Source organism: Solea senegalensis, linkage group LG6 (genome assembly GCF_019176455.1).
Source record: "Solea senegalensis isolate Sse05_10M linkage group LG6, IFAPA_SoseM_1, whole genome shotgun sequence".
Lineage (NCBI taxonomy): Eukaryota > Metazoa > Chordata > Actinopteri > Pleuronectiformes > Soleidae > Solea > Solea senegalensis.
Window position 1 is genome coordinate 8733868 of NC_058026.1, and position 16982 is coordinate 8750849.

The following is a 16982-nucleotide window of genomic DNA, read 5'->3' on the forward strand; positions in this document are numbered from 1 at the left end:
AGTCCCATAAAGAACTGTTTTTTTCCCCAAACTTCAACATTTTTGTCATTTTTGACCAACTAAATCAGACACATCAAGAAAACATGAAAACATATAAAATGTATTTTTGGATATTTATTATAACAAAGATTTGTATCCAGCTTTGTTTGTTAGATACAAGGACAAAATGTCTACAAAAGACAAATATAAAAACAAAGTAAACAAAAAAATTATAAATTATGTTACAAACAGCAAACTAGGCATATTAAAACTTAAAAGAGATTTGTTCATCGGGGACCGGGAAGGAATAGCATTCTTCTGTAGCCTTAGGAGACACATTTTCTTTCTGAAAGACAGGAGCAATAGAGGATTATAAAGTCTTGTTTTATGGGTGGTTTCATGAACATGGATTAAGATAAACTGACTGATTAAGAATTGATATTAGCAAGAAAAGGGTATGTTGCAAACTGGTAACAGACAACTTTCAGTTCCCTCGCAGACAGTAAATGGTTCACGGTCATAAAGACGCAGCAGTATTATGACACTGGTAAGTACACTGGTACTTTTCCTCAGAGCAGGTGTTATGTCATAATAAGCACCCATGCATGAAAAAACATCAGGTGAACACTATTTGGATACAGAATAAACTGGGTCATCGGTTTTCTGTGGAAAATACATTCTGGTAGCTCTGTGAATAACAAAGTGAAAGCAGTGCTTATAGGGAAGTTAATATTTAAACTGCATTTGTTATGTAATCTCTGTGGATCAATAGATCACTGTAATCAACACTGGCGCTGATCTTTGTTGTCATCTTCTCAATCATTTTCAGGTTCAGATTTATCAAAATGTAGCTATCATTTCTGTGTGCCTGACCTATGGGAGCACCTGTTATCAACAACACGAACCTCTTCAGAGAAGAATCTGTGGATAATGTTGAAAGAGGACCTGTAGACAGCTTCGTTCTCATGGGACTGCAGTGATTCGATCTTTTCCAAACCACCCAACTCTTCTATTATAAGGCACAGTCTCTCAGCCTCACCATCTTCTTGTGCCACCTGTGGAAAGGGAAAAAAAAGAGTTAGCTCCCCACACAATAGATTAACCTGTGACGGCACATTTAAATCCATGACTGTCAACAAACAATTTCCATTATTTAATCTCTAATACAAGATCAAATTGAGACCTGCCTTTAATCTAATCTAAAAAAAAGGAGAAGTAAGGAGCAAGAAAACATTTTAAGGTTAGTATCTCTTAAATCTATTTCCTTCCTTGCTGTTTTGTTGATCAAACATCAGAACCTTTTTTTCCCCTGCATCTTCGTTCACGTCTAGTCTATTTTACAGGCATTATACAGTCCATGTTAGGTAGCACAGATTTAATCTAAAAACATAGGTTTCATTCTATCTAAAATAAGAGTTTGTTTACTTGTAATATATTTTGGATTGTGTCCAGGATGACCAAGACAATCTTGCTGTCTTTGGCATTCAGTAGGTTGAGCAGAGGCCCCAGCACACTGCAGCTGATGAGGTAGGCCACTTGCTCAACTGTTCCACCACTGACATAATTGGCAACAGCCCATGCTGCCTCCCTCTGAGTCCTGAAGTCCCCCTAAACAGAAAAGAGGTCTCTGATGTTTCAGTAAGTATAGAAATACTAAAGACACTAAGGAAATACTACATGAGCCTTGTACAGCCATTTAAAACAAAAAATAAATTGTAAATACACACACAATAGACAATATGCATACACATGCTATTATGCTCAACCAAGATTTCAAGCAAGAACTAGAGTTGAAGTCAAGACGCTTTCAAGGAGGGTAAATAAAAGCAGAAGACAACCACACCTAAACTAATCAGTACAACATATGAGCTACTTGCTCTGCTTTCTCACCTTGTTGAGGATCTCCACCAGAATGGGAATCAGTCCTGCATTAATAACCTCCTGGATCTGGGAGCTCTTGCAAGCTGTGATGTTGGACACTGTCCAGGCTGCTTCTTTCTGGATGTTGGTCATACGGTGACGCAGCAGGTCAGGGAATATCATTAGGGCACCTGCATTCAGAACATGCTGTGTGTGCTCATCGGTCCCAGTCACAATGTTGCCAGCTGCCTTCAGGGCTGGAGTCTGGGAAGTAAAAGGACAGAGTCACAACATTTTAGTCCTCACTATTAAGGAATTATATATTGTACAGCTGTTGGTGATGTTAAAGATTACAGTGCAATTTGATATTGAATTACTCTTTGTTCATCAAGTCCTAAAGTACAACTAGACTCATCTTGTCTGTTAATACCTGACAATATTTTTGATTTGAACACAAACTGTAAACTAAATGTACTAAACAACAGAAAGTATAGCCACAATGACATTAAACAAACTTAACATACCAAAATGGATAACTCATCACAGGCAAGAAGCTGTATGAGGCGAGGCACCAGGCCAGCCTGCAACACCACCTCTATTCTTTCATTGGAGCCATCAGTCAGGTAGGACAAAGCCAAACAGGTGTGTGCCAGGATCCCACTGTCGTCATGGTGCAGGAGACGTAGCAGGGCGGGGAGCACCTGTTGCACTGCTGTCAAAGGAGGGGCTGGTTCCTTGTTCCGACATAGGTTGGACAGCGTCCAGGTGATACTACGCAGGAAGTTAAGCTGATGGGTTAAGAGTCAAATGTTATTAGTCATTACATGTTAATTGTACAGTAACATACAGTTTACAATGATACCGACAAGGCTGACAAGTCCTCTCTATGAAGTTAGTGTCCCAGGATATTTAACAATCCATAAACTCGAATTCTTGACTACAGTTTAAATAAAGGCTCAGAAAGTTGACAGCCAAAACTATAGATTCCAAAACACTGACATTTCAAACGTCAATAAGTAAGATTTTCCACTCTGTGCAAAAGGCTAATTAGAATATGTTCACAGATTTTTCAACAGGGACTAATATCTCAATAATATAGCAATTATCCAAATGAAACAATGCTTATCAAGCTCAACAAAACACATGCAAAGAAATACAAAAGAAAACACAAAATCAAAAGTAAAGGCACTTGTTGCAGTGATCAATTTGGCATCAAAAGTCACAGTCAACAATAATTAAAATGTCCTTAATGTATTAATGCTAAATTAAGATTCATAGCATACATTTTTAATCTAAATACAGGTGCAGCTGTTGGATGTAATTCCTAATCTGCCCAAAGCAAATATTTGTCAAAGGAGACACAAAAGTAATACAGGCACATTTTAATGCTCGTAATAACAATAGGCTTCGAATGTATCTGGTTTGAATATACAAGGTCTTCAAAGGGCTACAGTGTCATGTACAATAGTGCGTCTCACTGTAACTATCGCCTGAGTTCATGAGAATCTCCACAAAGAGTAGAAGTGCATCTTAAACTGAGCAGTCATGTTAATAAAATGAAAAACACACAGGAAATAGAGACAGGTCAGGGGTTGCCAGAATGGCCAGGATCCTGCGGAGTCCACCATGTTTAATCACAAGGTCTCTGAAGTTGGATCCATCACCTGAGTTTAGGAGAACACATTCAGTCATCTCTCGTCACCAGAGCAATCACAGCACAGAACAAACAAAATAATTGACATAGTGAAATTGCTTAGATTTACTTCGACATAATTTAGTGACGCATATCAAAAGCTGTGCTTCTGTAAGCAGCCAAAACCTCAGAGCTGCATGCAAAGACCAGTATGACCTACTTTTTTGGCCAGTATCTAAAGAAAAAAACAGGCGCATTGAAAATAATGGATTTGTGAGCGAAAAAGACTGCATTGGTTCCATGGTCACCTTGTTATCTCGCATGAATTACCTTTGGATTGAGCTCAACAACACACTCCAGAATTTTACAGTGACAGTCATTAACATATTTTGATTCAACTGAAAAATGCCTCTGGAAACCAACAACACCTGCAAACACTAAAGATCCTAACATATAACAAATGCCATGAAAATGAAACACAAAGAGAGCCTACATGCCTGCAATGTTACCCAGGGCACAAATGGCCTGTTCACTTATGTGCAGGTTGGGTGAAGACATCAGATTGATGAAGGCTGGGATGGCTCCTGCTTCCACTACAACGGTGGTCTCGTACGAGGTACCTGAGGCGATGTTGGTCAGGGCCCAAGCTGCCTCAAACTGGATGGGAGGACATTCTGACCATGCCAGGAAGTCAACAAACCTTGTGATGATGCCAGCAACAATCATTTTTCTCACAGGGGGGTGTTTTTCTCTGGAGAGAAGTTTTCTGAATGTCAGCAAGGAGAAGAAAAAAAAAAGGCAATTGAGATTATAATCAAGGGAACGTAGTTTCAAGGACACAGAGTTATAGCATGTTAAAGGTTATTTAAGTAACAGGTAACAGAGCCTTTAGTGGCAAACGGGCCCTTAATTCTAAGGCCACCGAAAGTTGTAGGTACCGTTTCAATTCCTCAATCACCAAGGCAAGAGTCACGTGAAGGGTCTGCACATTTATTTCCACCTGCCGTACATCTAAGTTACATTTCCATCCGCATATGTCCGAGCTTCTTTTGGATCAACAACACATAAATATTCCCTTGATGCTCCAGGTCGTGAATGACGATCTATAACAGTAATATAGTGTGACCTAACGGTCAAAAAAAACCTTTTTACACCAAACATAGTACAGCTTCATAGAACACGTCAACCTACAAAACTACTAGATATTTCCGAGTACATATCTCTCACTCTATATCATAGCCGTCAAAGATATCAAAGTTCCACAAAGTCCCTTTCTTTTCCTTGCAAGAATTTAATCAAAGGATTATGGTCAACAGTTAACTACTTTAAAGGAGAAATAAAGGAGAAACTCTTAAATTCTTTTTATGTAATTATTTTTGTTTGTTACATGCCCACCACACCAAGTGTCACTGGTGGGCACATAACAAAGAAAAGAATAAAGATATTTCTCAACTCAGAGGAAACTGAGGTTAGGAAGCACAAAAAAAGTCTTATTCTAGTAATACAAAGCTAAATGCAAATCAGTGAAGTATTCTTTTAACTGTTAACAAATTACACCGTAAAAAGTAATTCTGCATTAATTATCAACTAACCCTAAACTTAATTAACTCAATACTGGCTCCTACAAAAAGTATTAATACTGTGTCAAAAGGCTATGTTTTCGGCCACGTTTGTGTGTTTGTAAACAGTGTGACTCAAAGAGAAAAGGACAGACTTTGAAGACATTTTCTGGAGATGTAGGTTATGACCCACAGAAGAAATCATCATATTTGAATGGTGATCCCAACACAGATACAGACTCAGGAGTTTTTAAAATCAACTGTTAATCATTGCAAGATAGGTGAGCATATCGACACAGTGGAAAACTGAACTGCCTTGCTGCAGGTTTGTGCTCTCTTTTTCAAGTGCAAAATAATTTTACCTGGCTGTCTGTGTGGCCTGCAGCTGGAGATGTAGGTTCTGGCTGTTTATACATTCTACAATCTGCTCCACAGACCAGCTCTGAGGTGGCTGCAGAAACAGAAAGCAGTGTTGTACCTCCTTAATAACAGATAATCAAATATTTAATACATTAATAATAATAAATAAAAATGAGATTATTTCATATATTATGCTTTGTCCATTGTGCCCGTCATAAGCCAGTGGAGAAGCAGAGCAGACTGAGAAGTGTCAGCAGGTGCTAAACCTGTGTATTTGAATCTTCAGGTGCAGTCGGCTCATCTAAGAGACTGTCAACATTCCTTTTCTTCAGCATCTGCTCATCTTTCTTTGCTTTTCGGAGCTCCACCTTGACTTCCGCTCTCCTGCGTCTGAGCTCCTGAAAATGTTGACAACCATTATTAGAAAGAAAAAGTTTATACTTAATACCGGAACAGTGGATGGTTATCAGGATAGTCTTTGTAGTAATGTGTGCTAACAGTAACTGGCAGTGCTTACATTCGGATCCCTCCCTTTGTTTTTGAACTGGTTGAGTCGAGATCCAACATCGCTGTCATATGACATTCTGACCACTGACCAAGACAAACATGAAATCCCTGTGGAAAGACAGTAATTTATCAATAAGTTGTCAAGGCAAAAAAGAAAAGAAAGGACAGGAATACACAAGGTTGAGACTGAGGGGAGAAAAGGATGAGACTGAAGAGTCGAGGCAAAAATATCATGGACGGGGTAGTGTAGGAGTTTTCTAACTCCAGAAGATGGCAGTGTTGCAGCATTAAGGATACACGATGCCATTACACTCCATAGAGGAAGAAGAACAGTTGTTTCAGTTAACCCAGAACAGGTTGAGAGATTCAGAAGAAGAGGTAATGGAAAAAAGAAGCCAGTAATGCAACACTACAGATGCCAATATAGAGCTGGGAATCACAGTGTACCTGGTTCATGATACCAATAATATCACGATACAACGATTCTGTGAAAATCGAGACAATCATACAGCGATACATCACGATATCTGTCCAACTGAAGAAAACAAAACGCCTGTGAAAAGTTAAAAGTGTAGGATTTCTCAGTTTATTCACAACATAGAGAACAAAGTGCATAAAGTCTATATTAAACATGGATGAGGCATCTCTTAACGTAGCAGTCTCTGCCATTATCCCTCTATAAACTCCCTCTTCTTCGACCAGGTAACGTTTGCCCACGTTTTCCCTCATTCATTTGAGCAACGCCACCGCGAAGAGACATCAAGACAATTAATTCATTATATCGATATTCGCCCCAGTGTATCGATTATCATACAAAGAAAGATGACGATATAATCGCCAAATCAATATTTTAACCCAACCCTATTAAACACCACTAAACAGCTAACGAACCTGTTGTTCAAGATAAAAGCCAAGGTAACTTGTTGTTTTAGTGAATCAAACATTGTAAAGGAAAGTGAGGAAGGTAGTAATGCCACAATCGGTGAACAACTATCAAAAACTAAAAATCTGACCAATTGTTTCAGTAACCCCAAACTGAATGACGATGAAGGAGAAGAGGCAAAAAGAGAAGAAAAGACTAATAACACATTACAGATGCCATATGCCATACACACTAAATAACTGTCTGACTAGCTATTTCAGATAAGCCGATGCAACTAGTTAATATATCAATCAAAAAATGAAACGAACTAACAAGGCAACTGGCTAGCTAGACAGTTGTTTTAGTCAACCCAAACGAATTGAAAGTAAAGAAAAGAAGGGAGCGATGTATACGGTCGATAACTGTCCGTGGAACGTCAACAGCAGCAACAACAAGGGACCTCCGAACTTCCGACATGGATTCCCAGTGACTGGGATGTGAAGTAACGTTCACACTCATATTCGACGCAGCGGTTGAGATGGGGTTTGAAATTCGTCAGTTACGGGTGTGAAGGCAGGAGTCAGGACAGGACACACCGCTGCGTGTGCGCCAGGTAACTAGTTAGAGAAGAACCGGCTGTCTAGTACATCATGTAGCTCCTCGCGCGCACAGTCTGCCTGTCAGGTACACCAACGCCCAAAAACTCATACGAGAAAGCATGACACATTCATGTCACTGTCAACGACAGTAATGTGAACGACGAAATGAGTAATACATTTGGATTATAGACTTTACTCTGACAAAGAGAAAGTACGAACTTACCTGACATATATTCTCTAGGTTTTTTTCCTTCATCAATATGCATGACGTCACACATATACCGCCTATTTCTTTCTGATGTCTAATTGGTCAGTTTGCTAAAAGCTCCTCCCCATCATTCGTGGTAAGAAGGGGAAAAAAAACAACATCAAACAACAGAACCGGAGTCAAGGCGACCTCAGTCCGTATCGCGAGATACACGGTCACAGTGTTTGATAATGGACTCCTGTGTGTTGCTAGAATGGATTAAATACATTTATTAATCAGTCAACAGAATTGTCTCTCGAGCTATCTGCTTTTTTAAAAAGCGCTTTATACATACTACGTGGCGCGATGACCCAGTGGCCTAATGGATAAGGCATCAGCCTCCGGAGCTGGGGATTGTGGGTTCGAGTCCCATCTGGGTCGTCTTTAGTTAAATTTTCAAGTAGAATATAGAGAAGGTGAACATGTCTTTTCATTTCCCTCATGCTACACAGAGCGTCATTTCCATAACTTAACTCAAGTTGTGCTTTTGTGATTGATAATTTTATTGTCAATTTTGCCAAAACAAAAGGAGACAGAATTAAACTACAGACCTGAAATGAAACGTTTAATACATAAACATCCATCCAAGCATCCAGTACTGCCTAGCTAGATCTTTCATTTTATCCTTTCCATCTAAAAAAGGTCCATGTGCTATTACATTTGATAACCAATATCCCAGGTACGCAGGATTAAATTACATTATGTGGTTATCGAAATCATGAAGATAAAATGAGAAATGATGTACTTTTAATTTAAATATCCTGAGACTTACCTCATAAGTTGTTATAAAAAAGAAATAAAACAGAATCCAGTTCTGAAAATAAATCTTCATAAATGAATAAATCACATCTCACTTTACCTTCTCATTATTCCAATGTTAAATATCTCCTCATGTTTACATGTTTACTGATTGTTCTTCTGTAACTGTGACAACTAGAAAACAACTGATTCTATTCACTTTAGGTTAATGTCAAGTTTAGTGCGTTCTTTTTCATTTTGGTAACTTTAGTTTGAGAGTATTCGCTGGAAATTCTCAAATCCTGGCCCAGCAGAGGGCAGTGAAAACCCATGAATGTACAGTACCTACCTATGCCATCAAAGCAGTATAAGTTTAAACATACCCTGCAATTGTGTTAATATTTTCTCCTAAAATGTCAAAATTAAGAAAAATAGGGTCAGGCCTATAAACCATACATTCTGAAGATTATGAACATTATTTTGGACAACACATATGTGAAGCTAAACCTTTTTTTATACAAATATCCAATTCAGAAAATGTCCCTCAGAAGAAGCAGGACCATGTTTCGCCTGGCAACAACCATTTATGAATGAAATGAGTGTCGTACCGTGTGTGGGACGTCCCACCACCCCCCTCTTCTACCTCACGGCAGACGTGGGCCATATAAAAGTCCCAGGAATCCCAGTTCTGGAGCAGAACTTCAAGTTTGTCCACAGTGTCCACATCCATCCAGGATGGCAGAGATTATTTTGACTCTCTTGTTTCTGGGGTTTCCGCTTTACCACGCCGAAGAGCACTTTGTTAACGGTGAGTGTAAACTTAGATGAATTCACATAGAAGAGCTTTGGCCATTTTAGATTGTCTTCACATGGTGCTTTACACCTTTTAACACGCTTTTTTAATAATGTTACCAACTGCCACAAAACACAGAGAACAAATAACAATAAGTTATAGAATTCTCTTCTGTTGTAATTTATTGTTTGCTTTTAAACCCAGGATATTTGGCTATGGATTTACTTTGTGAATACAAATGATAGCACTGTTATTTCAATATCAATAAAAATCCTTACAAAGGATTAAATCTGAAAATAATTTGATTATTTCATACGGTCAATGATTGCCATAACGTGTCAGTATTAAAATCACATTATTCATCAAAACATTCATCATGACTTAAACGAAAGAAAAGTAAACTAAAGAGGGTTTGTCATAAAGGTCGACAGCTATTATGTAAATTAAATGAACCCTTTGTTGTAGTCTACTTATGGTATTGATGTCCTTCATCATACTTTATAAACTGAGTGCACTTCTTTCTCTGTTTAAACCCAGAGCTGTACACCCTGATAGAGAAGGGCCAGAGCAGCTTTGTGGATCCGGCTCTGAGCAACCAGACCAGGCTGGTGGTGAAAGAGCCTTCCCTGCCCATCAATGAACCTCTGGAGAAAAGCAGCAAGGCCAGCGAGTCCAAATTTGCCCTGCATCCTCTTCCTCCAGCCGTGTGGCCCAAGCACAGTGACCTGGCCCCTGTCTCTCGCCACCACACTCCCCACAACAAGAGCAAGAAAGGCCCCAAGAGTGACCGTCTGCTGGAGCACAACAGCGAGAAAACCAGGGGCGAGGCCACTGGTCTGCTTCCCAAAACCTCATTGACGGGATCCACAGCTGCTGCCTCCAACCGCACCATGCAGAGAAGCAACCAGGACACCCAGTCTAACGTCAGTCCTCCTCAGCAGAGTGAACCAGAAGGACACCCCAACTCCAGACCCAGAGGCCCCCCTCACACACAGCCTCAGACCCAGCTGCACCAACCTGCTCCCCCTCCACGGAGAGATCACCCCAACCGACGGCTGGACCCGGAGGAAAACCGGCCCGGGAAGTCCAGTCTCTACCAGTCAGGTATCAGTGCAGCAGCCCGGAACAACAGTCGCCCGCCTGTCACCTTCAACCGACGCTCCTCCAGTCTCATCTACCAGTTCGACATCATGAGGCGAGGTAGAGGAGGATTTGCTGTATCTCCTGACCTCTGTATTAAAGGTCCAGTGTGAAAGAATTTCAAAAGCGTCAGGAAACTATGACGACCTTTGTCCTTTGCCTAACAGGCTTCCACTTTTATATTGGAAACACTGTTTGTCCATTTGAGCTGCAGTAGAAACATGATGGCACAAAATGGCGGCAAAGGCCTTCCCCTAAAATATATATACAAGGCTTATCCTAAGGTTACAAAAACAAAATCATTTCTATTTCATAGCAATTATACAACAGAACATCGAGGGAGTTTAATTACCGTTAATAAATGTCACACACTGGACCTTTAACACTGGCTTGCCCTCAGATTCAGCATTAGCTGTTTTATCTTTAACACTCCCTTTTGGGATGACAACATATTTCACTTGAGTGAAATTATAAAGTATGTAGCCAGCTGGGGAAATCTTTGATGCTCAATATCCAAAAATATTTATTACTCATTATAATAATCTCTGTTCTCCTTTGGTATTCACTATTGCACATTCATGTTGACAACATTTTCGTATTAGTACCAGAGAGAGGGGAAAGGCTGCCTCTGGTTTAAAGATATCATCTGAAAAAATGAGGGTATAATGTTATATATTTTGTGGAGTAATGTATTTGCATGAGCCAAAACATTTCAAACACTATTCGAATTCATAAAAATCAAGATAACAGACTGTTCCATATTAGATCTCCATTTAGATATCCAGCTCCACTAGCTTTGTTGTCTTTTGTTTTCCTATTTTATTTTATTGTTTGCGTTTGCCACTAAGAAATCAAAATGAGATAACAAGACTTTTTATTTCCATGACTACACACTTGTTTGTGGCGGAAATTGCATACGGCGCACCTAAACTCTAAATGTGTTTTGTTCAATTTCCTAGCATTATTCTAATATAATTTCATTTAATTATTATACAGGAACGTATTAGTAAGTTGTTAGATTTAAACTGGCTTGGCTCAACAAATAGTGATTCACAGCAGGTTCCTGTTGTGCTGCACATAGAAACTAAGACATGTTCCACTACAGAATCAAAACACAAGCAAACTAATCAAATTGACAAGAACAACACACAACACAGACACACACACACAAAATACACAGACACTACAAAGAAGAGGACTCAGCTTTGGCACATCACGTCAGTGAGTGCAGATCTTCTAAAGTGTGAGAGAGAATTAGTTGCTTTAAGATAAGACATGTTTTATGTTCATGTTCATGTTCCGTATTTGTTGCATTGACACATAGAGAGACCCTCAAATTTAAGTTTCGTCATTAAATTTCAAATATTTAGAATTAAGTTTGGGGGGGGGCACACGGCTGGGTAGTGGCTAACGTTGTTCTCCCCGTGTGTACGTGGGTTTTCTCCCTGGGTTCTCCGGTTTCCTCCCACAGTCCACAAACATGCAGAGGTTAATTGGACACTCTGAATAGACCCTAGGTGTGAGTGTGAGAGTGAATGGTTGTTTGTGTGTCGGCCCTGCAATGGACTGGCGAGCCCCCCCCCGCCTTTCACCCTATGTCACCTAGGGATTGGCTCCAGCAGCCACGCAACCCTCAAGTGGAGGATAAAGCTGAAGTGTGTGAGTGGACAGATTTTGACATTTTATTGATCGTTTAAAGAGCAAAAGTGTGAATTAACCTTGCTATTTGTAAGTAGTGAACAGCTCAACACAATTAAACAAATACGACTAAATCTTGTGTCAACTCAAGACGAATAGTTACATTTACTTCCTTACTTTTTTTGTTGATCACATATACGTATCAGCAAACGTACAGAGTTCATAGAGTTTACGACTTTAAGTCAAACAGCTATATAATGACAGCAATGGTTGCTCCTCATCCATCCGTCCCTTGCCACTAATTACAACCACTTCCCTCAAATCTGGCTGTCAGTGTGTGGCTTTGCGTCAGCAGGAGACTGTAATGATACTGATGCAAATCAAGAGGGACCGCGATGATATAGTGTTTGAGGTGGAAAATGTGAGACTGATATGATCCCACCTCTTCCACATCTCTGCTGTGGAATGTGACGCCTGGGTTTTGTAATGACAACCTTGTCTTTTCTAATGATGCTCAAAATGGGAGTCACGGCTTCGTCCCAATCATCCTGCCCTGTGCTTGTCTTTCCCTCTGCAGAGTCCGACTTGACACACGACGCCTTCTGCATGAGCGAGTGCAGGAAGGAGAAGGAGGAGAGAGAGCATTACTGTTACAGTGAGTTTGGTATGTATCCAGTGAGAGACACATGTTTACCTCACAGATATGAAACTGGTATTCGTTTTCTCTTTTCTCTCCAAGTGAGAAGGAGAATGTTCCCTGAGCAAATGTTGGATTATTACTTTAGAAACCTACATTGTAATCTTAAAGCCAGAATTGTGATGGTTTCAATTTGTAGAATTTGCTTTCCGTGTCTCCCAAACAGCTGTCAACGGGATAGTCCACGACATTGAGGTGTTGCGGAAAGGGATTTGGCTCATCACACTGATGGTGAGCAGTGACGGTTTCTACAAGATGAGCCGTCTCTACGTGACCCCGGACAGTTTCTTCTTCAAAGTCCGCCTCCTGGTGCTGGACACATTCAAGTGCAGCAAACCTTGTCCTGATATCAAACTCGGTGAGTGTGGCACCCAAAAACGCTTCTGTTTGTTTAGTTGCATGTCGGTGAAGGTTCTCAGTCATCCAGGTCATAATCTTCTTCAGTAGTTCGCTGTGGGCGACTGGACTTGCTTGAGTTGAGTTGAATACGTTTCCCCTCTCGTCCAATAAGCTTCTTCAGTTCTGACTAACGACCAGGTATTTAACCTGAAGAATTGAAGAATTGAAGAAACCTCTTTGGATGAGAGGGGAATCGTATTCAACTCAACTCAAACAAGTACCAGTCATCCCACAGCGAACTACTGAAGAAGTTTGTTTTTCTTCTTTAATACCAATTGCTTGATTGTGCACTTTTCTCCCCTCGTACTTAAAAATGTCCTCTGCTTGTTCCTCAGGGACCAGATACATAATAATGGGGCAGATCTTCCACCGCAGGCGCCACCTCCCCACTGACCTCCTGAACCTGCTGGCGGGAAAACTGAAGCCTGGAGACGGACTTCTGCGTAGCAACAGCTACGTGAAGCGGTTCAACAAGCGGAGACACCAGAAAGCCCTGGACGCCACCCGCTCCAGGTGTAGGTGAACCAAACATCAGACAATTGCGCCCCCTCTGTTGGGGAAGAGACTCAATTTGCCGGAACTGATCCACACAAGGGCCTTGTTGTTGTTGTACAGCGAACAGGGACATTCACCTTCATATATGGACTGCTACAGTGCATCATACTATAACAGAATATGTTGAAAGACGGAGATATATTTTATTATTTTTCATCATGTGGGATTTTGTTGTTCGTTTTTTTTTTTTTTTAATTATTCCTGTGTGTTTAAGAATCGCAGATCTGTCCTGAGAAAGAAACAGTATCATCTTTGATTTCACTGTACAATATTTAATCTCGCTGGTCTCTATCTTATTACTTATTTACGAAATTCAAAATGTTGTATTGCACTGAATACTATTGTTATATAACACCCAGTCCTGTACATGATGTCCATGTGGTTGTTATTGGTTGGCAGGAAATGCACTATTATTGTAACAGTGACCGGGGGAAGGAGGGAATGGTGGACCTTGACATGCAGGAGGAGGAGGAGGGAGGAAAAGGGAGCAAGGGAGAGAGCACAGGACCTCTACTTGTCATGAGAGAAGCTTATTTTTCTAACTATAATCATGTGTCCAAGATGAAATGTTTGCCCGACATCAAACAAGCCCACGCCGAATGAGGAAGGAGAGTATTGTTGTAGGGTCTAAGCCATAAGCCTAATCGCAGGAATCTGATCCTCTCTGCACCTGGACACATGATGATGCACAAAAGTGCCTCCTCTTTGGGACTGCTCTTGTTTTCTTGCTTACACACAAACACACACTCCTTTGGGTAAGGCCAGAGCTCAGATGTGGTATTTAAAGTATTTGGGCAGAAATCAAAAAGAAGAGAAAGAGGGAGGCAAGGGGCCCCGAGATGGAGGAAGAATAAAGACGGTTGTGTAAAATGGCACAGGAAGGGGATTCAGGCAGGAGAGAGGATGTCAGGTCTGTCTTTCTGAAGAAGAGGCGTCTTATTTAATCACAAATCCCTGAGCTCATGCTTCATATAAAAGGGAGAAATATTTGCACTGAATGCTGATATTGCTTTATAATACAAAAAACCCCAATAAAATGTGCATTTGTTTTGTACTCTACGACCCTCAGGGGAGACGTTTGTCTTTAAAACAACACATTCTTCCCACTGAAACAATGCTCTTCATTATTATCATTGCCAGTGATTGCATGGGAAAGTAAGATACTCTTAATTAGAACCTGAAAACATGCTCTCTGTCAGGCCTTCTGGAAGAGAGACTGACTTGGAAACTTTGAGGGTGAGGCAGGCACTTTTTTGTCTGTCTGTCTGTCAGCTGGAGCCGGTTAGTTCCCAGGCTTGATGAAGTCTCTATCTGGGATCAACGCTGGAGGGAACAGATGCAAGAGGGCAGGAAACAGGAGCCCACTCCACTATCACAGCAGGAGGACATTCCTCCTCTTGGATGTGAAGGAGGAGGAGGAGGGGGGGGAGGGGAAGAAAGAAAGAAAGAGGGGGACAGAGGAGGAAGATGAGGAGGTGGAGGAAGTTGTTTGCTGTGTGATATCCCTCAAGCCACAAGACGAGGGTGAGGAAAAAAAAATCAGTGATGATGAGCTCCTCTGGATGCATTTAGTGGTTTGAGTGGGGAGGTGGGGGAGACGGGTGTGAGAGGAGAGAGGAAGGTCAACCTTAGAGGTGACATTTGAGTCATGTTGGTGGTGAAACTCTGTTTTCAACTAAACTAAAACAAGCTTTCTAATTTTTCAGCTTCTTAAACGTGAACATTTCCTGGTTTCTTTGCTCCATATAACAAAGAAATGGTTTTTGGTTTGTGGACAAAACAAGACCTTCCAGAACGTCATCATTTCCACTGATTTGTAACATTTCCTGCCATGTCAGAAAAGAATCGACAGATTAATCAGCTATGAAAATAATCGTTAGGTGCAACCCTATATGTAGCCTGTTTAGTGGTTTTATTACAGTTGTGCACATGTTATTATTTGATTTTGACTTTTGTGTGAACTGTGTATCGATGCATATCACAACAAACACTTCTGTGAAATATCCCAATGAATATTGTTACTGTGATATCGTGATGGAATATTGGAATTTTAAGCTAATTTCCCACATAATAGAATGTTTTTTTCCCACATGACCAGACTCATTTCAGTTATGTAAGAATTGTATTCAATTTACACACATTTTTAACTGCATAAAAATTAATATATATACTATACAGTGGAGGAAATAAGTATTTAATCCCTCACTGATTTTGACACATTCACACTCTATACTTTTAGTTGTAGGTTTATTTTAACAGGGAGAGACAGAGTGAAAATAAGTATTTGACCCCTTATCAAAACATTACTAAGTTCTTGTGGAGAAACCCTTGTTGGCAAGCACAGAGGTCAGACATTTCTTGTAGTTGATCATCAGGTTTGCACACATCTCAGGAGGAATTTTGAACCACTCCTCTTTGCAGATCCTCGTCAAATCCTAAAGGTTTTGAGGCTGTCGCCTGGCAACTCGAAGCTTCAGCTCCTTCCACAGATTTTCTATAGAATTTAGGTCCGGATACTGGCTAGGCCACTCCATGACCTTAATGTGCTTCATCTGGAGCCACCCTTTCGTTATGCCGTGGCTGTATGTTATGCTGGAAGACCCATCCACGACCCATTTTAAGTTTCTTGGCTGAGAGGAGTTTGTCACCCAGGATTTCACAGTACAAGGTCCCGTCTAGCTTTCCCTAGATGCAGTGAAGTTGACCAGCCCCCATGAGCAGAGACACACCCCCCAAAGCATAATGCTTCCACCTCCCTGCTTGACAGTGGGGATGATGTTCCTGGGGGTCATAGTCTGAATTCCTCTTCCTCCAAACACAGTGAGTTGAATTGATTCCAAAGAGCTCGATTTTGGTCTCATCTGACCACATCACGTTCTCCCAATCGTTCTCTGAATCATTCAGGTGTTCATTGACGGGCCTGTCCATGTGCCTTCATGAGCAGGGGCATCATACGAGCACTGCTGGATTATGTGTTAGCCAGAATTCTTTATTGTTGGTAGGGGATCAAATACTTATTTCATCTAATGAAATGCAAATAAATTTGTATCTTTTCTTAATGTGATTTTCTGGATTTTGTTTTTGATCTTCTGTCTCTCACTGTTAAAATAAACCTACCATTAAAAGTATAGACTGTAAATGTGTTTGTTAGTGGGCAAAAGTACAAAATCAGCGAGGGATCAAATAATTATGTGTGTGAGATCATTTCCATGACGTATTTGAGAACAGGTACTGCGTAAACTAAAAGAAAACACAACTCTTGTGAAACATGATGTCAAAAACATTACTTTATCTAGGATGAAATGTCCTATAAGTACAAAAGAGAATCTCTTCAGAGTTGCCACAATTTGTTAAAAACATAGATTACTTTTTTTTTACTGTAGATTTGATGTTTTGACATTACCCCCAAAAAAAAG

At 40.4% G+C, this 16982-nt stretch overlaps 2 protein-coding genes and 1 non-coding gene across 6 annotated transcripts; 2 read left to right on the top strand and 1 right to left on the bottom strand.

The window, feature by feature from the left end:
- Positions 1-94: 94 nt before the first annotated feature.
- Positions 95-7652, bottom strand: LOC122771571 (importin subunit alpha-1-like). Of its 3 annotated transcripts, XM_044029215.1 has the most exons (11): positions 7583-7652; positions 5909-6006; positions 5658-5789; positions 5394-5482; positions 3970-4238; positions 3409-3503; positions 2364-2627; positions 1870-2103; positions 1405-1587; positions 885-1034; positions 95-325 (listed from the first exon to the last, which is right to left on the bottom strand). In XM_044029215.1, the coding sequence occupies exons 1-11, from the start codon at positions 7635-7637 to the stop codon at positions 245-247; spliced, it is 1650 nt and encodes a 549-aa protein (XP_043885150.1). In that variant the 5' UTR covers positions 7638-7652; the 3' UTR covers positions 95-244. The 3 variants fall into 3 exon arrangements, with proteins under 3 accessions (XP_043885150.1, XP_043885149.1, XP_043885151.1); XM_044029214.1 differs by lacking the exon at positions 7583-7652 and having other exon boundaries at positions 5909-6399; XM_044029216.1 differs by lacking the exons at positions 1405-1587; positions 7583-7652 and having other exon boundaries at positions 5909-6399.
- A 262-nt stretch (positions 7653-7914) lies between these two features.
- Positions 7915-7987, top strand: trnar-ccg. Its single transcript has one exon. It is a non-coding gene; the product is annotated as a tRNA-Arg (tRNA).
- Positions 7988-8935: 948 nt separating this feature from the next.
- Positions 8936-14625, top strand: LOC122770646. 2 transcript variants are annotated; one of them, XM_044027614.1, is made up of 5 exons: positions 8936-9152; positions 9675-10337; positions 12493-12579; positions 12779-12970; positions 13347-14625. In XM_044027614.1, exons 1-5 carry the CDS (start codon positions 9080-9082, stop codon positions 13532-13534), a joined length of 1203 nt encoding a protein of 400 aa, XP_043883549.1. In that variant the 5' UTR covers positions 8936-9079; the 3' UTR covers positions 13535-14625. The 2 variants fall into 2 exon arrangements, with proteins under 2 accessions (XP_043883549.1, XP_043883551.1); XM_044027616.1 differs by having other exon boundaries at positions 9675-10241.
- The last annotated feature ends 2357 nt before the right edge of the window (positions 14626-16982 follow it).